Below are 25,841 nucleotides of genomic sequence, written 5' to 3'. Positions count from 1 at the left end.
AAGAGTAAGTGGTGTTCTTACCTGTTACTGCATGTGACTGTTTTCATCCCATATGATTGCATTGCCTATTCTACTGTTGCATTCAAAATTCTCACCTTTACTATTGCTAAGTTCTAATGTTTCTAATTGACAATACTAAAGAATTCCTACTACAGTAAAGCATTCTTTCTGCCTTTCAAAATAATTCCTACTACATCTTGAAAAGTATTAGTGTAAATCTTGAGCCTCTTACTTACCTGCGACTGAGTTCCTCTTTGTTCTAAAATAACATAACAAAGTAATAACTTTTTAGACAAAACAATTGGTCTTGGAATCAGTCTTTGAGTGTGTGCAATAATTTCTTGCCTGAGTGTGTACAACAAATGCTTAAGACGGTCCTCTGATACGCCTATCTGCTCGACCACACTACAACAAGTAGAGCTTTTAATATTATCTCCATAAGCCACTGAAAGCCTCTGGGGATTCACTGGACTCTGTGCACACTAAACCTTACTTTACTTCCTAAACGCACCCTTTAGCCCACTGTCACATTTTAAAAGTGGATCAGAAGTGTCCAATTAAGTAAAAAGCAAAAACGTGCAAAAACATTTTGACGAGTTTTTTGCTGCAATCAAAACGTTATGTAAAGGCAAAATAACACATGCAGTTAGATTCATGTGAGTAAATTTCTCTATTTTTTAACCAATCGAAATATATGGAAAAGTCGTGACGAAAAACTGACCGTAATAACACCCCTTTTACCTCATTTCCCATTAACTGTAGTAAAGATGATGCAAAATTAATTTGCTCAATCTTTTACACAAGTGCAAATTGCACGTGTTGTGGTCTGGATGATGGCTTTGCGTCCCAGAATTATTTCCATGCTGTATGGCACCAACTGAAGAATACCAAAATGAAAATAGGGCCTTGATCATAGGTTGTAGTGTGTTGCTTTTTCCCTTCTGTTGAAGTAATCTAAAGTCATCTTTAAAGTGAAGCTATTTCTCCTGCGTATGTGAGTCACCATGCGTCACCAAGAATAGTGTGTAGGCCTGTGGTACCACCATTTTGTGTGTTAGGCAAGTATATTTATCTAATATACCAAACCCTCTCCAGTGACTGTGTACCTTTTGCAGTGACCATACGTGTATGGTTGCCTGTCTATAATGCAGTATCTTCCTACCAGTCGGTTCTCTACTACTTTTCCTCTTTGCTGCAGTTCTCTCTCTTTGAACTGTTCCATAATCTAGAAGTGAACCTCTTCGAACTGGTCTCAAACACTTCATCTTGACATCATAGGTAATTGTACTGTTAACCGAAAATATGTGTCTCTTTTGAGTCAACGAGACAGGTGAAATTCAGTTTAGGGTGGGGAGAGTTGGGTACCACGGAGAGTTTATTAGAGAATATGGAGTCTTTGCTGAATTGGTAATTTGATGTCATCATGTGACTAACCTGGTTGGGAGGGGAGGGTTGCTTCTATTCTCAAAGTGCAAAAAAGGGCCAGATTCATAACTTCATTTGCACACAATATTGGCTTCATTTATGAATACAAAACCACATTTGGTATTTTGAAAGCGCGCATTTACACTCATAAAATGTGTATTTGTAAAGCGCACGTTCAATCAAGGGTATATTAGCTGAATAACAGATGTTTACTGTTACCCACTTCAGTGGTACTCATGCTATCGACCTCAGAAGGATGAAAGAATGAAGGGGTTCGCCGGGATTTGAAAATGTGACTGAGAAATGAGGTCGAGCACAAGCCTAACCAAGCCTAAAAATGCTCAATTCCGACTTGCTTTTTGCAAGAATATAGTGTATCCCAAGGGCTGTGAATGAGTATTCTAGGACCTCGAATACCATGGGGCTAGTGTACACCCTCTCAAACTTGTGCTGTATATTTTTGTGGGAACTGACAAACTACAACTGCCCCCTTCGACTATGGACGTAGAATATTTAGAAGTACATTTTGTTCAGGCTAGAAATGGTAAGGGAACACCCCAAAAATTGGTGGGTCCCTTTCGGAATGGGATTCCCAACGGGAATAAATATTTTTTCCATTCAGAGCTAAGGAAAAACTTTCGGAATGCGGTTTCACTACAGGGGTGTGTTTATGAGTGTGTAATTTACATATGCAAACATGCTTTCGCTTGCGTAATTTAAATTTCAGAAATAACTCCCTGGGAACATGGGACTTCGCAGCTTTCCAACCGTACGTACTTCTGACGTGCTGTGTAAATTCAAAAAGTTAGAAATGTACTCAAAACAATGGAGGAAATCTACAAAATACATTTCTAAATCGTTGTTGTGAATCAGTTCATATTATTTCAACACCCACCAAGTGGCAATTTTGTTTGGGGTGCACACTTTAATAATAATTGTTGTTGTTGCTATAAATGATTACAATAATAATAATGGACAACCCTAATTTTCAGCAGGGGGTGGAGGAGTGCTAGTTAAAAGATCTTTCACTGTTCGTCAAACCTGCATTATGCTGGACGGTACTACTACTCAGATTTTCTTGTAGAGACCCAATGGTGCAGTACCTCGGCTTAGGCTAAAACTGTGTGTAGTGCCAAATGCAACATTTCTGCATTTCTGATTTCAAGAACTCAGTTCCTCAGCAGATGATTTGTAGTTGACCAATTGACGACTGACAATTGACCTTTCGCCTCAGCATGTTTTCAACATTGCGGTTAAAAGGTTACACTTTAAAAGCCATTTTCCGGTTCATTTGAAGTGTCACCCATTCATGCCCGAAATAGGTTTTCCATATCACATATCGTTAACTCAAACGCTTGAAAAACCCTGCAAAGGATTTTGTGGCCTGAATGACTTATTCACAACTCACAGTAGTATGGAAGCAGAAGAATTCATTAGATAAAAAAAATATCTACAGTTACTGCTTACTGTTAAGCCAAAAGAAGCCGGCAAGAAAAAGGTGTATAAACACTGTTTATAGGTGGGCAGACAGTGTATCTCCCCATCCTTTTTTTTTCTAAAACATTTTTTATTAAGAAGAAACAGACATCAGTAATACAATGACATCACAGAGGGAGCAATACAATAGAGCACTACAGTAGGTAAGTCACAGAATACAATCATACGGGGTGGAAGGTCTCGGGTGATGGGGGGTCATCCATAGTAGGAGTCAAGGGAGGCTGACATATTTCACCACGATAGGAGTTCCATAAGCCCCATACACGAGACCATTTTCTGGGACATCCATATGATACATTGTTAGACCTGTCTGGATTTTTTTGCGCAGTCCCTCCTCATTCTTATTTATTTTGTCCCCTTTTTGCCCCTCATACCCTTATTATTTTTTTTTGTGTCTACTGACTTTTTGTAGGTGTTGGCCAGGGGGATAGGTGTTCTTTCTCCCCCTCATAGACTTGTACCTCAGGCCCAGAGGCCTGTTCTGACAGGAAAGTTGGCACCACCTAAAATGGTGGCCGCCAACTGCCCCAACTGTCACATCCAGAACTTGGCCATAGCCTAACATAGGGCATTCCAGAACCTTCTGGTCCATTCTGGACCACTGAAGGGCAGCCTATATAAGGCGGAATGCAGGGAAGCCATTTTGTGCTGACCAGAGAGAGGAGGAGTGAGGCAGTGGTGAGAGGAGGAGGACGCACTGGGAGCAGTTAGTTTGTCCTTGTGACAGACAGCCACTACAGGAGGACGTTCCCCCTTCAACCCCTGACCAATCCCTCCCAATCACCTTCTTCTACTGAGGAGTAAAGTCCTCTGCCCAGCATAGGACTTCAAAGTGACTGTTCCAGTTAAGGACCCCAGTGAGGTTAATCCTAGTGCCCTTCCCCTCATCCAGTTCATCCAGTGGTCACAGACCGACTGCTGGCAGCCCCCATTCCCCTAGCGCCACATCGCCATCGTGTCCCTCTTCCTACCTGTGGTGGAGGAGACAGTGAAGTGACAGGCTGTATTGCCCCTATCCGGCGCGAGACAAGCGGCGCTGTGCGGAGCATTGTGCTGATCAGGAGGTGAGGAGCCGGCTTGTGGTGGTTGCCCCGGAGTTGAGGAGAGTGTGGGGAGGCGCTGTCGCGAGTGTGCGATCTCCAAGAAGGAGACGCTGCTCCCTCGCGCATGCCCCAGCGTTGTAGTGTCCCTGTGCAGGAGGGGCCTATGATCGAGCAGGCCCGGGTGGACGCCTCCTTCCTGGGAGCGTAGGCGGAGATTAGCAGCATCAGGGCGAGCGCTACTGCGCAGGTCAAAGAAGGAAGCGGCCCCGCCGAGCATCGGAAGGAGCGCCGGCCGCCTCAGGGAACCCAGAGAGAGTCCCGCCTTCTCCCTCGGCTCGCGCGCCACGCAGAGGAGCTGGCCGAGCCGGGAGGGGGAATCTGAAAGGCCCGAAAGTGGCCTGGGGGCAGTTGAAATTGGCATAACCTTCCCCTCGAGTGCCACGCAGAGGAACTGGCCCGAGTGGGGAGAGTGAGCATTACGGAGCGTTTTGAGGCGTGAGGGCCTCCCCAGCCTCAGTTCCTCGACCCCCTTCATTGCTGTTCCGCTATCAGCCTGGCGCAGGACGACCCCAATTCTGTGAATCCAAAGTAAGGAGAGTGGGGGTATGGGAAAACGGATGCCAGGGAGCCTTTTTCAGCCAGAGAGATTTACTGATATCAGAGGTGATTCCCAACACCCTCACAGTTAATGACCAGGGTTCTTGGTTGACAGAAATCTGAGGAACTTTATATTAAGGTGTTGGAGGAGTGAATCCAGCTATTCTTCTTGGTGATAACCTTGGAACTGACTACTGGGAGGAGGCCTTCTCTGTATACAAACTGGCCAGGGTGATCTAGGTTAATTGAGATCATAAACCTGTTCCCCTTTAATCAATTGCTCAGTAGTTGAGCCTCTTAGTTCAACTGTAATGTACTGAATTGTGATTCCTTTTGAAACTGATAGGCATTGAACTGTGATTCCAACTGAAGCTGAATTGTTGCACTTTATCAATTGTTTGACAGAAGAAAGGAGTTACTTACTAAAGGTGACTGTGTAATAAGATTAAGAGTGCTGAAGAGGATAATTTAGTAATTTACTTAATAGTCTTAGAAATGTGTTTGCCGATACTAAGATAACCTATAATGACTTGCACTGTATAATTTGAAACTGAAGAGTATATTATTTTTATAAAGCAGCACGTATTTTTCCAAATTTTGGTGTAGTGTTTTCCTTTTGAGTGTTATTGCGTGGTGTTACTTTTGGGTGGTCTGCAACCTTTACACTGTGCCTCTGTTATGCTAGTCTTGCCCTAGGCCAGGCTACCTAATTCCAACATATTGGTGCCTAGCGGTGGGATTACTGACTTGGTTGTAGCTACTCACTAGTAATTCAACGCAATACACTAAACCTACACCAGGAGTTTTCTCCTTGCGGCCCTCCTAATTTACATTTTTGTTTTTTCTAAATTTATTTCTGGTGGTGGGTGGAGGTTAACCTCAGATCACTTCGTGGTTTTCTCCTGCGAGTAATTACATTCCATGGCAAAGATGGAGGTGAATCTTAAGGAGCTGGAAGCCAATACTGTGGCCCAACTCAGGGATTGGTGTCAGCAGAAAGGGGTATTTTTTAACAAAGGTGCCAAGAAAGGAGAATTGCTGACAAGCATAAGGGCATGGGTGGAAGCTCGTTTGAGGGAAGAACCAGAAACTGAAGTGGGTGAAGGGGACACTGTTACTGAGGCTGCATCGCTGAACCAAGTGGGGAGAGGGAATCTTCTGACAGGTCCCAGGATACCTTCAAGGGCAAGCAGCAGCGTCTCAGACAGGGGTTTAACCGAAGCCGAGCTAGAAGATAGAAGGGAGGAGAGGAGAATGAGGCTGGAGTTAGCTAGGATGGATATGCAAAGGGAGGAAAGGAGGTTAGCTCATGAGCGAACCCTCAAGGAGATGGACCTACAGGTCCTAATACAAAGGCCTCCCACTCCAGATAATGGTGGCAGCGAAAAGAAAGTAGACACCAGGGAATTTAGACCCTACCTACCCAAAGATGTCATTGCTAGTTACACCCCAGGTGATGACATTGCCAAATGGTTGGCCGCTTATGAGGTTTCTTTAAGGGCTCACGGGATCCTGGAAACTCATTGGGGGGGTGGGCTGTATAAATACATGCCACCTGCTGGCAGAGACACCTTGTTGGCTCTGGAGCAGGATGAGCAAACCCACTACCCTGTCATGAAGGTGGCACTGGTGAAAAAGTTTGGACTTACCCCTGAACGGTACCGACAAAAATTCAGGGGAAGTCACAAAATGAGTAACCAGAATTGGGTAGACTTTCTAGACTACGCCAAGAAAGCTTTAGAGGGTTGGGTCAAGGGCAGCGAGGTAAAAGATTATGAGGGGCTGTACAATCTATTTTTGAAAGAACACCTCCTCGAGAAATGCTTTCCCGAGTTGCGCCAACACCTGGTGGACAGCAAGCTGACCGATCCCCGGAAGCTTGCAGAGGAGGCGGACACTTGGGCAAGTACCCGGGTGTCCTCCAAGGGGACTGGAGGGGATTCTCAAAAAGCCGGACAGGGCTCCCCCCAGAAGAAAGAGGGAGGAGATAAAAAGAAGGAGTTCTCCAAAGGTCCCCAAAATAATTTCCAAGGTAAGGGAGCAGGTTTCACCCCGAGGGCAAACCCGCCCAGAAACCCTAATCCTGGCCAAAGCCAGCAGCCAAGGGTTCTCCACTGTTTTGAATGCGGTGGTGTTGGACATTATAAAGGAGATGTCAAATGCCCAAAGAGACCACCCCCTCCCACCGGAGGAAAGTCACCGGGAGTAGCTAGTGTAGCGCTCGGGGAGGAGTTGCCCTTAGATAAGGGGGGTGAGTGGGCGGGTGTCACCTTAGTGTCCCTGGGAGAGCGGGAGATGGTGCCAAAGATCCAGGTGCCCCCAAATACTATCAAGTATGGGCAATGGGTTACCATCAATGGCCAAAGAGGGGAGGCTCTGAGAGATACAGGAGCCAGTATGACTATGGTGAGAAGTCAACTGGTGTCTCCAGAGCAGGTTGTTCCTAATGTACTCCACCCCGCCGCGATGGCTGACGGCAGAATGGGCCACTATCCAGTGGCTGAGGTTCCCTTTGAGTGGGAAGGGGTTGCAGGTTCACTTCGAGTTGCCGTAAGCCCTGCCGTGCCAGTTGATTGTCTGTTGGGGAATGACATGGAGCACAACACTTGGAGAGAGGTGGAATACCGGACGCATTCTGCGATGCTGGGTACACCTGACTGGGCCTGTGTAAGCACACGGTCTGCGACTGCCCGGAGAGGGAGTTCGCCTGGGTTGGAGCCTGGAACAATGGCCCAACCCGCTGCCAAAAAGGGACAGAAGCGGAGACAGGGACAGCCTGCTTCGGCTTCCACGCCCCATGTGACAGATCGGCCACCTGCGGTGGTAGGCCAGGAGTCCGTGGAGGGGGGAGTAGACTCTCTGGAGGATTTACCCATTCCTGCTGAATGGCATGTGGAGGGAGGTCCTACCAGAGAGAAATTCTGTAGGGGGCAGAGGGAGTGCCCTACCCTTGAGGGACTGAGGCGTCAGGCTGAAGCCCAGGCAGCAGGTGATGTTACGGGACACTACCATCTTTACTGGGAGGATGGACTCCTCTACAGTGAACCCAAGGTACCTCTACCTGGCTCATCAAGGGCCTTGGTGGTCCCGCAGCAGTACCGAGCCTTTCTGCTGGAATTGGCTCATGCGATACCACTGGCAGGACACTTAGGCCAGGACAAGACCTTTGCACGGCTTGTTCTCCACTTTTACTGGCCTCAGATGAAAGCGGCGTCCAACACATACTGTAGGACATGTGTATCCTGCCAGGCCAGTGGGAAGACAGGGGTGAAGCTAAAGGCTCCCCTGGAACCACTTCCTGTCGTTAGCACCCCCTTTGAAAGGGTGGGCATCGACATTGTAGGGCCATTGGATCCACCAACAACAGCTGGTCACAGGTTCATCCTGGTTCTGGTGGATCATGCCACACGGTACCCAGAGGCCATCCCTCTGAGGACTGTTACTGCACCTGTGGTGGCTAGGGCCCTGATGGGAATCTTTACTAGGGTAGGATTCCCGAAGGAGGTTGTGTCTGACAGGGGGACTAACTTCCTGTCTGCTTACATGCGGACCATGTGGAAGGAGTGTGGGGTGACCTACCGGTTCACCACTCCTTATCACCCCCAGTCCAATGGACTGGTTGAGAGGTTCAATAAGACCCTGAAGGGCATGATAAGAAGTCTGCCAGAGAGTTTACGGAGGAAGTGGGACATCCTCCTACCTTGCTTACTGTTCTCCTACAGAGAGGTGCCACAGAAAGGAGTGGGCTTCAGCCCATTCGAATTGTTGTATGGGCACCCGGTGCGTGGGCCTCTCAGCCTGGTGAAGGAAGGATGGGAGAAGTCTCCCAGAAAACCTCCCCAGGATGTGGTGAGCTACATGTTGGCCTTCAGAAGCCAGATGGCCAAGTTGTGGAAGCAGGCTGCTGACAACTTGGAGGCCAGTCAGGCAGTCATGAAGGAATGGTATGATCAGAATGCTCACCCGGTGGAGTTGGAGCCTGGCCAGAGAGTCTGGGTGATGGAACCTGGAGAGCTAAGTGCCCTTCAGGATCGTTGGACAGGCCCCTTTGAGGTGTTGGAGAAAAAGGGTAAGGCCACTTACTTGGTGGATCTTAAGACCCCGAGGCAGCCCCTATGGGTGCTGCATGCCAATCGCCTCAAACCCCACCATGAGAGGCCAGAGGTCATCCTGATGTTGGTGACTGATGGTGCTGAGGAAGCAGAAAGCGAGCCTCTCCCAGACCTTTTTTCATGTCAAGAGAAGGATGGGTCGGTGGAGGGAGTGATTCTCTCCCCGTCTCTCACTCCTGAGCAACGAGAGGATTGCCGACAGGTATTGGGGCAGTACTCTTCACTGTTTTCCCTTGTCCCGGGAAGAACCCACCTGTGTACCCATGATGTGGACACAGGAGACAGCCCCCCAGTGAAATCCAAGACCTATAGGCTGTCGGACAAGGTGAAGGCTAGCATCCATGGCGAAGTTGCCAAGATGTTAGAGCTACGAGTGATAGAACCATCCAGCAGCCCTTGGTCCAGTCCGGTGGTGCTAGTCCCAAAAGCCGCCCCACCGGGCACCACACCAGAACTGAGGTTCTGTGTGGATTACCGAGGACTGAACTCAGTTACCAAAACTGATGCTCATCCAATCCCCAGGGCGGATGAGTTGATTGACCGGCTAGGAGCTGCCCAATACCTAAGTACCTTTGACCTCACTTCAGGGTACTGGCAGATCTCCTTGACAGATGGAGCAAAGGAAAGGTCAGCCTTCTCCACGCCTGAGGGACACTTCCAGTTCTGTGTGATGCTCTTTGGGCTCAAGAACGCCCCTGCCACATTTCAGCGACTGGTGAACCAGGTCCTCTCTGGAATGGAGGGTTTCTCGGCTGCTTACCTGGATGACATTGCAGTCTTCAGTAGCAGTTGGGAGGACCACTTGCAACATTTGCAAGCAGTTCTCCAGGCGCTGAAACAAGCTGGATTGACCATCAAAGCCAGCAAATGCCAGATTGGACAGGGGTCGGTTGTGTACCTAGGACACTTGGTGGGTAGGGGGTCAGTGCAACCCCTGCAGGCAAAGATTGAGGCAATCATGGCCTGGGAACCCCCCAAGACACAGACTGAGGTCCGAGCTTTCCTGGGCCTCACAGGTTACTACCGTCGCTTTGTGAAGGGGTATGGCACTATTGTAGCGCCCCTCACAGAGCTCACCTCAAGGAAACAACCTCGACGGGTAGTTTGGACAAAGGCTTGTCAGCAAGCCTTTGAAAAGTTGAAGCAGGCAATGTGTGAAGCACCGGTCCTGAAGGCCCCCAATTTCTCCAAGGAGTTTATTGTGCAAACAGATGCATCCGAACATGGCATTGGGGCAGTGTTATCGCAACTAAATGAAGAGGGCCTGGATCAGCCTGTAGTCTTCTTATCCAGGAGACTGCTTCCCCGGGAACAGAAGTGGAGTGCAATTGAGAGGGAAGCTTTTGCGGTGGTGTGGGCTCTGAAGAAGCTGCGGCCATACCTCTTTGGCTCGCACTTCCTGGTTCAGACTGACCACCGCCCCCTTCGTTGGCTGATGCAAATGAAGGGGGAAAATCCCAAGCTGTTGAGGTGGTCCATCTCCCTACAGGGGATGGACTTCCGGGTGGAACATCGGCCTGGAGTGGACCACGCCAATGCAGACCCAATGGTGCAGTACCTCGGCTTAGGCTAAAACTGTGTGTAGTGCCAAATGCAACATTTCTGCATTTCTGATTTCAAGAACTCAGTTCCTCAGCAGATGATTTGTAGTTGACCAATTGACAACTGACAATTGACCTTTCGCCTCAGCATGTTTTCAACATTGCGGTTAAAAGGTTACACTTTAAAAGCCATTTTCCGGTTCATTTGAAGTGTCACCCATTCATGCCCGAAATAGGTTTTCCATATCACATATCGTTAACTCAAACGCTTGAAAAACCCTGCAAAGGATTTTGTGGCCTTAATGACTTATTCACAACTCACAGTAGTATGGAAGCAGAAGAATTCATTAGATAAAAAAAATATCTACAGTTACTGCTTACTGTTAAGCCAAAAGAAGCCGGCAAGAAAAAGGTGTATAAACACTGTTTATAGGTGGGCAGACAGTGTATCTCCCCATCCTTTTTTTTTCTAAAACATTTTTTATTAAGAAGAAACAGACATCAGTAATACAATGACATCACAGAGGGAGCAATACAATAGAGCAATACAGTAGGTAAGTCACAGAATACAATCATACGGGGTGGAAGGTCTCGGGTGATGGGGGGTCATCCATAGTAGGAGTCAAGGGAGGCTGACATATTTCACCACGATAGGAGTTCCATAAGCCCCATACACGAGACCATTTTCTGGGACATCCATATGATACATTGTTAGACCTGTCTGGATTTTTTTGCGCAGTCCCTCCTCATTCTTATTTATTTTGTCCCCTTTTTGCCCCTCATACCCTTATTAATTTTTTTTGTGTCTACTGACTTTTTGTAGGTGTTGGCCAGGGGGATAGGTGTTCTTTCTCCCCCTCATAGACTTGTACCTCAGGCCCAGAGGCCTGTTCTGACAGGAAAGTTGGCACCACCTAAAATGGTGGCCGCCAACTGCCCCAACTGTCACATCCAGAACTTGGCCATAGCCTAACATAGGGCATTCCAGAACCTTCTGGTCCATTCTGGACCACTGAAGGGCAGCCTATATAAGGCGGAATGCAGGGAAGCCATTTTGTGCTGACCAGAGAGAGGAGGAGTGAGGCAGTGGTGAGAGGAGGAGGACGCACTGGGAGCAGTTAGTTTGTCCTTGTGACAGACAGCCACTACAGGAGGACGTTCCCCCTTCAACCCCTGACCAATCCCTCCCAATCACCTTCTTCTACTGAGGAGTAAAGTCCTCTGCCCAGCATAGGACTTCAAAGTGACTGTTCCAGTTAAGGACCCCAGTGAGGTTAATCCTAGTGCCCTTCCCCTCATCCAGTTCATCCAGTGGTCACAGACCGACTGCTGGCAGCCCCCATTCCCCTAGCGCCACATCACCATCGTGTCCCTCTTCCTACCTGTGGTGGAGGAGACAGTGAAGTGACAGGCTGTATTGCCCCTATCCGGCGCGAGACAAGCGGCGCTGTGCGGAGCATTGTGCTGATCAGGAGGTGAGGAGCCGGCTTGTGGTGGTTGCCCCGGAGTTGAGGAGAGTGTGGGGAGGCGCTGTCGCGAGTGTGCGATCTCCAAGAAGGAGACGCTGCTCCCTCGCGCATGCCCCAGCGTTGTAGTGTCCCTGTGCAGGAGGGGCCTATGATCGAGCAGGCCCGGGTGGACGCCTCCTTCCTGGGAGCGTAGGCGGAGATTAGCAGCATCAGGGCGAGCGCTACTGCGCAGGTCAAAGAAGGAAGCGGCCCCGCCGAGCATCGGAAGGAGCGCCGGCCGCCTCAGGGAACCCAGAGAGAGTCCCGCCTTCTCCCTCGGCTCGCGCGCCACGCAGAGGAGCTGGCCGAGCCGGGAGGGGGAATCTGAAAGGCCCGAAAGTGGCCTGGGGGCAGTTGAAATTGGCATAACCTTCCCCTCGAGTGCCACGCAGAGGAACTGGCCCGAGTGGGGAGAGTGAGCATTACGGAGCGTTTTGAGGCGTGAGGGCCTCCCCAGCCTCAGTTCCTCGACCCCCTTCATTGCTGTTCCGCTATCAGCCTGGCGCAGGACGACCCCAATTCTGTGAATCCAAAGTAAGGAGAGTGGGGGTGTGGGAAAACGGATGCCAGGGAGCCTTTTTCAGCCAGAGAGATTTACTGATATCAGAGGTGATTCCCAACACCCTCACAGTTAATGACCAGGGTTCTTGGTTGACAGAAATCTGAGGAACTTTATATTAAGGTGTTGGAGGAGTGAATCCAGCTATTCTTCTTGGTGATAACCTTGGAACTGACTACTGGGAGGAGGCCTTCTCTGTATACAAACTGGCCAGGGTGATCTAGGTTAATTGAGATCATAAACCTGTTCCCCTTTAATCAATTGCTCAGTAGTTGAGCCTCTTAGTTCAACTGTAATGTACTGAATTGTGATTCCTTTTGAAACTGATAGGCATTGAACTGTGATTCCAACTGAAGCTGAATTGTTGCACTTTATCAATTGTTTGACAGAAGAAAGGAGTTACTTACTAAAGGTGACTGTGTAATAAGATTAAGAGTGCTGAAGAGGATAATTTAGTAATTTACTTAATAGTCTTAGAAATGTGTTTGCCGATACTAAGATAACCTATAATGACTTGCACTGTATAATTTGAAACTGAAGAGTATATTATTTTTATAAAGCAGCACGTATTTTTCCAAATTTTGGTGTAGTGTTTTCCTTTTGAGTGTTATTGCGTGGTGTTACTTTTGGGTGGTCTGCAACCTTTACACTGTGCCTCTGTTATGCTAGTCTTGCCCTAGGCCAGGCTACCTAATTCCAACATACATAAACAGTCTTTTCTCTGAACATTGCCCAGTCCAAGTCTTTTTCCCAATCATGAACTGTAGGTGGGAGCGGCACCCCTCATCTCTGGGCAATATTCCTCTTGGCCAGCATTAGTCCCAATGTAGCCCACTGCGTCAAGCAAACATTTAAGCCAGTTGATTCCCAGATATTTAAGAGACACCTACGGGCCTCCACATGGAGCTGCACAGACAAAACGGTATTAATTATGCCATGAATGTCGCGCCAGTAGGGTTAGATCAGTTCACATTCCCAGACTATGTGGAAAAAGGTTCCCAGCTGGCCACATCCCCGTCTACAGGCGTCCCCATGTGCCCTTCCCATTCGTACCAATTGGGGCCCGTTACATATATCCTGTGGAGAAATTTTAGTTGGACAAGTCGGAGACGAGCTGGTATCGTCACTACTGTGGGAGAGGAAACTGCCTCCTGCCACTCCTCATCATCCATCTCTATGCCATCTCCTAGCCCTAGGACACTCCCGCGCCGCACGGCCACCAGCTGCTGCGTGTGCCTCCCCCTCCAGTGTGCCTCGCTGCCCGACTGCCGCTTCGTGACCACGCCCCCTCCTTCGAGCGGCGTGGTCCTTGCTTAGCGCTCTTCCCCCTGTACCCCTGGTGCTGTTTGTGCTGTTGCTAGTAGTTACTGTGGAATTGTAATTGTATGTAATTGTGTATGCCATAACTGTTGTTTTCCGCCGTTTTGCCCGTTTTTTTCCCGCCCTCCGTCTTCCCTCCCCGCTCCCCGCTTCCCGCCATCTCCGCTGACCACGCCCCTTTTTTCCTTCTGTTCCCTCCCCGCTCCCGCCTCCCAGCTGCTCCGCCCACCCGCGCACTTCGCCATATATGGCGACCGTGCGAACGCGCAGCGGCCACGCGCAGCGGGTGCGCCGATTGCGCGCCGAAGGCGCGCCAAAGGTAAGCCCGTCTGCGCCCGTCCGCGACCGGATCGCGCCCAGCGCCAGGACCCCTGGCCCTCGAGGACCCCGACCGACCCGCCTGACGTACTCCGCCGCCACCCTCATCGCACTCAACACCGGCCGATTCCCAGAATGCCACCAAGCCACTCCACGACGCACCCACGGACCCTTCAGCTGCCACGCCTGCAAGTTCACCTGCATCCGGACCTGCCTCGCACCAGCACCCGCCAAGTCGAACACCAGCAGCACCCACCTCAAGTGCATCCTGCTCAACACCCGCTCCGTCCACAGACACGCCATCGAACTCTGGAACCTCCTCGACACCACAGCCCCCGACGTCGCCTTCCTCACGGAGACCTGGATGAACGCCTCCTCAGCGCCCGACATCGCCATCGCCATCCCAGAGGGCTACAAGATCACCCGGAGGGATCGCACCACCAACCAGGTGGGAGGAGGCATCGCCATCATCCACAGAGACACCATCCGTCTCACGACCAGCACCGACCACAACCTGACCACCGCCGAACACCTGCATTTCCAGATCCACACCGACCCGAACACCACCCTCAGAGGCACCCTGATCTACCGACCTCCGGGACCACGCACACAATTCAGCGAGGACATCGCCGACTTCGTCAGCCCGCATGCCCTCCCCTCCGCTGACTACATCCTCCTGGGGGACCTCAACTTCCACCTGGAGAACAACAACGACCGCAACACCAGCACCCTGCTCGACAACCTCGCCAATCTTGGACTCAAGCAGCTGGTGTCCACCCCCACCCACCTCGCCGGACACACACTCGACGCAGTCTTCTCATCCAGCACAGACATCGTTTTCAGCCACGCCACAGAGCTTCAATGGACGGACCACAGCTGCGTCCACTTCACCTTCAAGAGAACGACGACCCACCACCACCAGCAACAGGCTGCCCGCAGAAGCTGGAACAAGATCACAGCAGACCAGCTCGCCACCTCCCTGAGCCAGCACCCTCCTGCCAGCTCAGCGAACCCCAGCCAGGCCGCCGACAACCTCACGAAGTGGATCAGCAACTGCGCGGACGAGCTCGCCCCGCTGAGGACCCCGCCCAGCAGACCCGGCAGCAAGAAAGCCCCGTGGTTCACCGACGAACTCAAGAGCTCCAAAAAGAACTGCCGAGCCCTCGAGAAAGTCTGGAGAAGGGAACCTACTCCGGACCACAGGACCGCCTTCAAGCTGGCCACCCGGAAGCACCACCAGCTGATCCGCACCGCCAAGAAAACTGCATTCAAGGACCGGCTGGACAACAACGCACACAACTGCAAGGAACTCTTCAACATCGTGAAAGAGCTATCCAACCCCAGCGCAGGAAACAACGACATCACCCCATCGCAAGACCTCTGCAACTCCCTCGCCTCATACTTCCACAACAAGATCGCGGACATACACAACAGCTTCAACAACCAACCAACGCACACCAAGACCGAACAACCACCCCCCACCACCACCCTCCACGCCTGGAACCCGATCAGCACCGAAGACACCATCCGCACGATGAACTCCATCCACTCCGGATCACCGACCGACCCCTGCCCTCACCACGTCTTCAACAAGGCCGACGCTGTCATCGCACCCCACCTGCGAGACATCATCAACACATCCTTCGACACCGCCACCTTCCCTGAGAGCTGGAAGCACGCCGAACTCAGCGCTCTACTCAAGAAACCCACAGCGGACCCCACCGAACTCAAGAATTACCGCCCCATCTCGCTCCTCCCGTTTCCAGCCAAAGTCATCGAGAAGACCGTCAACAAGCAGATGGCCGCCTTCCTCGAGACGAATGGATCCCTCGACCCCTCACAGTCTGGCTTCCAGGCCAACCACAGCACCGAGACCGCCCTCATCGCCGCCACCGATGACATCCGAGCCCTGATGGACAACGGAGAAACAGCGGCCCTCATCCTCCTAGACCTCTCCGCGGCCTTCGACACTGTCTGCCACCGCACCCTAGTACAACGTCTCAGCAACGTCGGAATCCAGGACAAGGCGCTGGAATGGATCATCTCCTTCCTCGACGGAAGAACACAGAGAGTCCGCCTACCACCGTACAAGTCAGAGGCCACCGAAGTCATCTGCGGCGTCCCTCAAGGATCCTCACTGAGCCCCACCCTCTTCAACGTCTACATGAGCCCCCTCGCGGCCATCGCACGCCAACACAACCTCAGCATAATCTCCTACGCCGACGACACCCAGCTGATCCTCTCCCTGACCAACGACCCCGCCGCCGCCAGAGCCAACCTGCACGAAGGGATGAAAGAGGTAGCCGAGTGGATGACGACCAGCCGCCTGAAACCGAACTCAGACAAGACGGAGGTCCTCATCCTGGGCTCTTCACCCTCCGCCTGGGACGACTCCTGGTGGCCTCCCGCCCTGGGCACCGCACCCAAACCGACAGACCACGCACGCAACCTGGGCTTTATCCTGGACTCCTCCCTCTCCATGACCAGGCAAGTCAACAACGTCTCCTCGGCGTGCTTCAACATCCTACGCATGCTACGGAAGATCTTCTGGTGGATCCCCACCGAGACCAGGAAGACCGTCACCCAGGGCCTCGTCACTAGCCGACTGGACTACGGCAACGCCCTCTACGCCGGTACCACCGCCAAGCTCCAGAAGAGACTCCAGCGGATCCAGAACGCCTCAGCCAGACTCATCCTCGACATCCCACGAACCAGCCACATCTCCGGACATCTGAGAGACCTACACTGGCTCCCCGTCAACAAAAGAATCACCTTCCGCCTCCTCACCCACGCACACAAAGCCCTACACGACCAAGGCCCGAGCTACCTCAACAGCCGACTCAACTTCTACGCTCCCAAACGCCACCTCCGATCAGCCAACCACGCCCTCGCCGCCGTCCCCCGCATCCGAAGAGCGACTACAGGAGGGAGGTCCTTCTCCTACCTGGCCGCCAAGACCTGGAACTCCCTCCCGACCGACCTGCGCCTGACCCAAGACCACCTCTCCTTCAGGAAGAAGATGAAGACCTGGCTGTTCGAGCAGTAGCGGCACCCCCCCTCCCCAGCGCCTTGAGACCCTACGGGTATGTAGTGCGCTCTATAAATGTCATTGATTGATTGATTGATTCTCTCGGAGGGCCCGGAGAGGGTCCGAGATGTTGTTGACTAGTTTTTTGTGTGTCAGTGAAATGGTGCTGTCAGGGAGATGACCGTTCAGCACTCTATCCTCTAGTGGGGATGATTCCGGTAGTGTGGTCCCGGGCTGTAAGTGTGCGAAGTGTGTGTTGAACCTGCGTGTAACGGAAGCACTCTGACTCGGCCAATTTACACTGTTGCTGCAGCGTTGCAAAAGACTAGGGGCCAGATGTAGGTAGCCCAATACCGTTCGGTAACGGCCGAAATGACCGAATTTCGGCATTTACCGACCGGTATTAGGCATTTGAGATGTAGGGGCCTAATTGAAGAATTCGGTAATTTACCGAATCAGTAATTTAAGGAATCAGTAAATTACTGGGTTCTTAAATACCGATTCGGTAAATTACCAAATCCGTAATGTAGGGAGCACTCAAGTGAGTGCATTTGTCATTTAAGGATTCGTTATTTACCACCAACTACAAGTTGGTGGTAAATATCGAAAACCTGTGAAAAAGCAAATTTGTGCTTTTCCAAAAGTGCCATGTGGCAGACATACATGCCCTTAGGGCATGTATGTGTGCCACATGTTCACCCATGCACTATTCAGGGGTGCAACAGGGTGTCAATGTGACACCCTGCCACACTTGTAAGTCTTCCCCCTATTACGGATTCGGTATTTACCGAATCGGTAATTCCCATTCATTCCTATGGGCCTCCAGGCCCATAGGAATGAATGGGGAATACCGAATCGGTAAATACCGAATCGGTATTTATCGAATTTTACCGATTCGGTAAAAATTACAGAATCAATACCTACATACCATTTACCGATTCTAAAATACCGAATCAGCAAAATTCTAAATGTCTAATTTGTCCCGCAGAGCGACTACACATGTGATACCTATGAGATCCCATTTGCCGAATCCCTTACTCCTCACAGATTACCCAGTCGTTCAGAGTCCCATAGCGGTGTTGCGAACGTTACCTTACGTCCCCAACCTAAGCAATTGGTGGCCGCATGCCAGATGTGCACTGTATGTTTAGTGGGGCCTGTAAGTGGATAGCGGCGGGGCATAGAGTAAAGGGCTCTACTGAAGGTCTCTCGAGAGAGAGAGGAGCCACCTATCCATGTTATAACCCAGGTCGCAGGGTTGGGTATAAGTGCAGTGATTAATGGAGGACAGATGAGACGCCCAGTAATACAGCTTAATATCTGGGAGGCTGATGCCTCCGTCATACCAGTTCTGGGAAAGTTTGCCGAGAGTGATGCGAGGCCTGCCGTTCCACAGTAGATCTCTTTGAAGGCTTTCGACTTCCCGGAAATATGACACGGGTATTGGGTCCATGGAATTCTGGAGTGGAATTCATGAAGTCATGGTCGATCACCGACAGTTTGGGTAGAACAATATCGGTGAGTATCTGGCGGGAATCGTCTATGGGATAGGTGCAGCCGAGGTGTAGACTGCCTCAAAGTGGGCCGCAAAACGGTCCACAATTGCTTGCGGATCCCACAGGGAATCACCCTCCTGCCCTCGGAGCTCAGGTACTAGTCTACTTGCCCACTCTCTTTTATCCAACCAGGCTAAGAGTTTTCCACCCTTGTCACCAACCTCGTACAACGGCCCCTGCACCGCTCTCCCTATAGCCCTAGCCTGGTCTGTCGCTTGTGCCTTGTAGTCCTATTGTTTAAGTTTGAGAAGGTGGAGCTTATCAGGTGTGACATCCAATTCTAGGTCTGCTTCCAATCTTCCCACCTCCGCCTCCAGTGCCACCAATTCTCTGCGCTGTTCCTTCTTTTTCCCCAAAATCAAGGAAAGGGCTTGGCCCCGAATCACTGTCTTAAAGGCCTCCCAGAGCACCTGCGGGGATTCCACCTAGCCTTCGTTCTCATTAAAATAGTTCTCAATGGTCGCAAGGAGTTCGCGACAGATATGAGGATCTCAGAGATACCACGGATTGATGGGGGCCACTCGTCCCACCTGTTGGTAATTAAGCGCCATCTGGAGCCAAACTGGTAAGTGATCTGAGATGCCTCTAGCTAGGTGTTTTATCTCCTGGACATGGGTAATTTGAGATGCGGATACCAAAAAATAGTCAATTCTAGATAGGCTCCCGTGTGCCCCGGAGTGAAAAGTGTATTGAAGCCGTGTCAGGGTGAAAGCCCTCCACCCATCTACCAGCCCCATGGATTCTAGGAAGTCAGGCAGCCAGCATTGTGAACGAGCGAGGTCACGTGGAGGGTGACGGTCCAGGCCACCAGAGACCACAGAATTCAAATCCCCTCCCAACACCAAGAGACCCTCCGGAATATCCAACAATAGTGTACCCAGGTCTCTGAACGTGGTTACTTGAAGATTCAGGGGTACATAAATCGAAAGGAAGGTGACAGGGTGGCCCTCCCAAGTGCCCGAGACTCCTACATACCTCCCTCAAACATCCGACCAGGTATCCTGCACTACGAGGGGAAAGGACTTTTTCATCAGTATGCCAACTCCTCGGGAACCCGTGGTGAAACCTGCATGGGCCAGCAATACGTAACCCCCTCTGTGCAACGCCCTACATGCATTTCCAACTAGATGGGCTTCCTGTAGCAGGACGATGTCGGGGACATAGCGCTTTATACACTGAAGAACAACACTGCGTTTAATTTTGTCCTCCAGCCCATTGACATTCCAACTTAACAGTTTAACCCAACTAGTGCCATAACTAAGTATACTTGAATTCACAGAATGCATTGCCACTTCCCCAATCAATGTAACAATAGTAGTTGCTGATGCGATCAAAGCTTCAAACACAAAACTAAACATTCCCACCCAACAACCACCCACCCCGCTGCCCTGCACTCTGGGCTTAGAACTGCTCATGGAAAACTTGCAGAGTGCCTGTCGCCCTAGAAGAAATGTTCAAGAAAGAAAAGAGAAGAACTAGGGGGGAAATCAGAGTACGCCCTTCCCCAGCCCCACAAGTCTAACTTATACCCACCCGATCTAATTAAGTCAATGAACCCAAAGGCAACAAAAATAGAAACTCCCCACCCATTCGCATCTCCCACCACACAATGCAATTAGTTCAAGCACAACCCCTGGACAGGTACCCTCTCAGGCCGGTTTACTGTTCTCGCTGTCACCCCCACCATGGTCAGCTGGACCGCTCGCTCCCCTGCTCTCGATCCAGTTTGCTGCGGCCTCAGGATGTTCATAAAACCACTCTCTCCCATCCGCCTCAATCGAGAGACGGGCTGGGAACAGCATGGAATACTTCAATCCCCTGTCTCGGAGGATGCGTTTGATCGACATAAAAGACCGTCTCTGTCGTTGCACCCTCTGCGTAAAATCCGGAAAGAAGGATATGTCCGAGTTTTCGTAGCGCAGGGGGGCACCAGCTCGGGAGTTTTGAAGGATAGTGTCTCTGTCGTGGAAATTCAGGACCCGCGCCAACATAGGCCGCGGCGGAGCGCCCGGTTTGGGACGGCCGCCCGGGACCCTGTGGGCGCGCTCAATGACAAAGAATTTACCGAGGCTCTTGTAATAAGTAAAAATAACTAGGGGAACCTATTTCAAACATTGCCACGGAAATATAGGTGGAAAACACAATCAGATAGAATTTGTGGATCTATAGTACGGGATCTGATTATCCACATCTAGCTTAGGAACTTGGCTACTGCTATTGTAATACACGGCAATGTGTTGGTACACAATATTCTTAAAGCAATGCTTCTCGTTCTAGTGCCCACGTTCCTTCAAATTGGTGTCTGCCACACTTTGTCAGGACCAGAATAGGCTGGGCAGACAAACAGGACTTCAGCATAGGACTTGTCCAGTGCATTGCAAAAAGGACATTTACTATTGCCTGATTTGGCCCATTTTGCTCTATATGTTCATAAAGGCAAAGTTCCTACTCTGAATTGGTAGTACAACTTCCGATCAAAGGGTTTATATATAACGTCCCAGTACCGTTCCAGACTTGGCCACGGTTTAACTGTTAAAAAAGTCTCAGTTAGCGATGAACTATCACTCTCTCTGAAGCTGTTGTGATAGACCAATTCCCAATATCTTTCTTTTATAATCTCTTTAGAGGGGAATTGGCAACACAATGGATTTTCCCACAGCTCAGACATACCAATACTCGCCAGGGAAGCTCTAAACTCTCTTAGCCAAATAATATTGTGAAACCGATCTGACATGATTACATCTTTAAGGCCTGCGGCGTATGTTGACAGTTCCAGAGTACACAATAATCCGCGCCAGTACAAGGTGGGACGCAGCCTTGCTAGATCTGCCAATGCTTTCCTACCTAGAACTTGTGACAGCAGAAGGGCTGGGGTACTTTGTGTAGGAGGTTGGTAATGTTTCTCAGGAATCTGTTTTCAGCAAGTGATAGCTTAGACAGATTTTCAAACCCCCAAAGTTCTGCCCCATATAGCACTGAACTGACCACTTTCATATTATAGATTTGTAGGACCGGGCTAACTGGCTTAGTCAGGGAATGCTTACCCACAGTATTGTCAAATCTGTGCCTCTTTTTATAGACATGAGACCTAATTTGGAGGGATGTATAGAATGAAACCCTTAAAATATGTCTACGGCACACTGTCTACACCATGTAAATGCTTTGCTACAGCTGTGCCCATCTTACTTCCACCTCTCCCCTGATCCCCAACCTGCTAGAACCAATGAGTGGCTCAGTCATCCCACTGTTCTTACTTTTTAGCCCCTGAGAAAATTTCTGCGAGTATACCATGTTGTACAGAATCACAAAAAAACATTGGCAAAGTCAAAAGGTCCCAAAACGAGACCTGCTGTCTTTGCCAATGCTCATTTAAACAGCTAAAAAGTGCCTACTATATGTACGTCGTAGTTGTGTAATGTCAGAGCCAGTGATGTCACTAGGGCCATTTGATGTTTGAATTATCCCTCTGTCATGCAGGTAATGTTCTGTCTGTGACCAGGCTGAGATATGGCAATAAGGAAAAGCACCTCCAAATCTCTGTTTTGTAATCCATGAGAAGTAAAGGCAGAATACTTAAAAAGGCCACACACTAACTTTTTTCAGCCCATATCTACTTATTGAGCTTCAAGAAACAGTAATTAGTATTGGCCTGCTGAAACTAGTTTCGGTTACTTTCTTGTTAACGTTGTTTGGAGGCATATACATACATCAAATAGCTAAACTACAACTTCTTTCTAATTTTGTCCTTGCTATAGGCGAGGCTTTAGGGAAAAACTGTGTTGTGCCAGTGCCCTATGACAAGATTCAGAAGGACCCCGGGTGGTTGATTGTGCACGGACTTCCTGAAGGAGTCAGCTTACGAAATCCCACCGACTATGATGTTAAAACCCTGATGGCCATTCTGGAGCAAAGCCACCGGATCCGATTCAAGCTGAAAAGGTGAGAGTCTTTGTATAGAGGGAGGTTTGTGTGACAGGAAATAGCAGTAGTAATTAAATTAAATACATATGTTACATTTCAAAAAGGCACATATTTCCCAATTTCTGTTCATTCCTTCCTCCCAATTTTGATATTTGTAAGATTATTTATTTCATACATCTTTAGTCAAACCTACTCAAACACCAATAAGAGTTTAAGTACCCAGTGTATACTTTTTAAGTCTCGCCTGACCCAGCGCTTGCGCTGGTCTGGCCAGAACTTAAGTAAGAAGAGCTTCAAAAAATGCTACTGCTGGCTACAGCTTGCAGTGCATGTGCGCGGGCTCGCGCTTAGGAGCAGAGGCGCCGCCTGCGATCACTTTCACTTTCGCCCGTGATCACTTTTGCGCGCCTCGTTGATGTTCTCGTTCAAAGAACATCATACATCAAAGAACATGTTGTTGTGTTAATGCTTTGCTGCTGCCCGTTTGATTTACAATGTGCTTTCTCTTTCCAGAAACTCGATGTTTGTGTTCCTTTATTTTGAGATGCTTTTAGTATTACTGTCACACACACAACCACACACACACGCACAACCACACACACAACCACACACACAAACACACAACCACACACACAACCACACACAACCACACATAAAACCACACACACAACCACACACACACAACCACACACACACAACCACCCACATACAGACAACCACACATATACACACAACCACACATATACACACAACCACACCCACAGCCACACACACACAACAACCACACAACCACACACATAACCACACACACACACACACACACACACACAAAACCACAACCACACACACAACCACAGCCTCAACCACAACCCCATGCACAACCACACACACAACCACAACAACACGCACAACCACACAACCACACACACAACTACACACACACAACCACACACACAACCACACACACACAACCACACACACACAACCACTCACACACAACACACACACAACCACTCACACACAACCACACCCACAACCACACACACACAACCACACCCAAATACACAACACACACAACCACACACACAACCACAAACACAACACACACAACCACAACAACCACACACACAACCAAACACACACAACCACACACACAAACAACCACACAGACATACAACCAGACACACAACCACACATATAACCACACACACACACACAACTACAAACACAACATACACAACCACAACAACCACACACACACAACCACAGCCACACACAACCACACATATAACCACACACACACAACCACACACACACAACACACACAACCACATGCACAACCACAACCACACACACAACCACAACCACACATACAACCACACACACGCAACCACACACACAACCACACACACTCAAACACACGCACACACACGCACACCCACAATCACACACACACAACCACACACACACAACCACACCCACAACCACACATACCCACAACCACACATACCCACAACCACACACAACCACAAACACAACCACACACACAACCTCAACCACACACACAACCACACACACACAGTGCCAATGACAAGTGTTGGGTCAGCGTAATGGAGGCCGATGGTGCCGGAAGACCAGTCGGCTCCAAAACGGGGAAGGCATTCTCCTCTTCAATATCGGGATCACAGGTTAAGGGTGAGAATCGATTCTCAGTGGGGTGGCAGGGGAGCATTGTTTAGAAAGAGATTTAGAGGGAGTTTTCAGCCCCTTAGAGAAAGCCACCTGTTCCATTATCATAAAGTACGATTTATGCAAAGGTGTAGTTTTGAGGGAAGAAGCAGGATCTTTAAATGCCTTACGTTTTTTAATCTCCCCCACCTTCGTACTTTTTTTTTCTCTTCAAAGGTGTCAATGAGACCTCTCCTCCCCCACACCGTATACCTCCCCTAGGGCCGTTTGTACATCTTTATTCTTTAATTCAAACTGGAAGCGTAGCTGATACCTGTTCCTAACTGGAAGTGGTCCCTCTCCCCCCCCCGTATTTTGCGGGAAAGTACTTTTCCATGGGCAGAGCCACATAACCAGGAAACTCCCGTCTTACCAGTACATCTATACAGCCCTGAGGATTTCGCCGTGTAAAAACCCTCCCTGCCGCCACTGACTGTATCGCAGCTACACTTCGCCCCTCTGGAGCACGGAAGTCGATTTTCGCCGCTGCCGCCTGGATTCTCCTCCAGAGCCTCGCACAGCGTCCTTAGTGACCTCCACACGCCTCAAATGCCTCAGGCTCCGCCTCCGTCCTCATGCAGATTTCGCCTCCGGGTCCTAGATCACGGATCGCGGCTCAGCAGCTCCGCAAACCCCCGATTGAGGCAAAGGGCAAAAAGAGAAAAAAGAGAAAAACAAAACGCAAAAGAAAAATCAACTATTAACCGTCTATAATGGGCACACAAGGTGCCCCACCCGCTCTCACCGTCGGGATAGTTTCAGTCTTCGGTCTACATGCGAAAAAGGTTAGTCGAAGCAGGGGTTTTACCTGGCTGCATCGAGGGCTCCTACGAACGGCATCAGCCCGCCGCCATGTTCCTCCCTCCTGTCATTGGCACTGACACTGATATTAATTCTGAGGCAGGCCCTCCATCAGTTTTCTCTTTACCCTTGGGCAATGACGCAGATGGACAAAATGAAATAATTCTGGGGGATCTTAGAACAGGAGGGACTTTATTTGTATCCGCGAATCTGTATAGGGGTAAGTCGCAGTTGGAACTGTTGCTACAGTCCCTTAGGGGGGATCTACTCTCTAAATTTGAGATCTCTGAAGCAAATCAGAAAGGAATTCACGAGAAGTGCGAAACCTTGGAGTCCAAACTAGATGACATCTGCAAACGAACTGGGCCCTAGCATCGGAAGTGGAGGCTCTCACTGTAGCAGTCCAGGGGAACACAAAAGACATTGAGAGCCTGAAGGCACAGAATAAATCATTTCAAATGGATATTGAGAGGCTCGAGATACAAGCCAGAAGGAACAATTTAAGATTCTTGAAAATTCCGGAAGGGGCGGAGAGCGGAGATGTCAAAGCTTACATTTGCAAACTCCTCAGAGAGGGGGTATTGAAAGATATTCAAGATATAGATCTTGAGAAAGAAATTCAGAGGGCCCATAGAGATCCCTTTAGGCTGCACCCTGATAGAAAAGCTCCTAGGAAAATTTTTGTTAATTTCCACACCTATGCAATCAAGGAGCTGATATTGGGAAGGGCGTTAACTGATATCACACTCCAATCTGATTCTGTGTAATATCAAATCCGCTCTGATGTAGGTAAAATAACTGCTCAAAGGCAATGGGAATTGGGTTCCAGAATGCCCGAGCTGAGGAGCCTGGGGGCACATGTCCAGATGACGTTTCCTGCACTTTTG

The 25,841-nt window shown here is 49.8% G+C and overlaps 1 protein-coding gene across 4 annotated transcripts in view; it reads left to right on the top strand.

Moving 5' to 3' along the window:
* Positions 1–25,841, top strand: part of GTF2IRD1 (GTF2I repeat domain containing 1) — a 1,361,292-nt gene that overhangs the window by 779,224 nt on the left and 556,227 nt on the right. For all 4 annotated transcript variants that reach the window (XM_078679432.1, XM_078679431.1, XM_078679429.1 and 1 more), the window contains one exon: positions 22,260–22,443. In XM_078679432.1, the coding sequence (XP_078535558.1) occupies positions 22,260–22,443 (184 nt within the window). The remainder of the gene's footprint in view (positions 1–22,259; positions 22,444–25,841) is intronic.

This window comes from Lissotriton helveticus, chromosome 3_1 (genome assembly GCF_964261635.1).
Source record: "Lissotriton helveticus chromosome 3_1, aLisHel1.1, whole genome shotgun sequence".
Classification (NCBI taxonomy): Eukaryota; Metazoa; Chordata; class Amphibia; order Caudata; family Salamandridae; genus Lissotriton; species Lissotriton helveticus.
The sequence above is the reverse complement of the archived record's forward strand: the minus strand, read 5'-3'. Positions and strand labels throughout refer to the sequence as shown.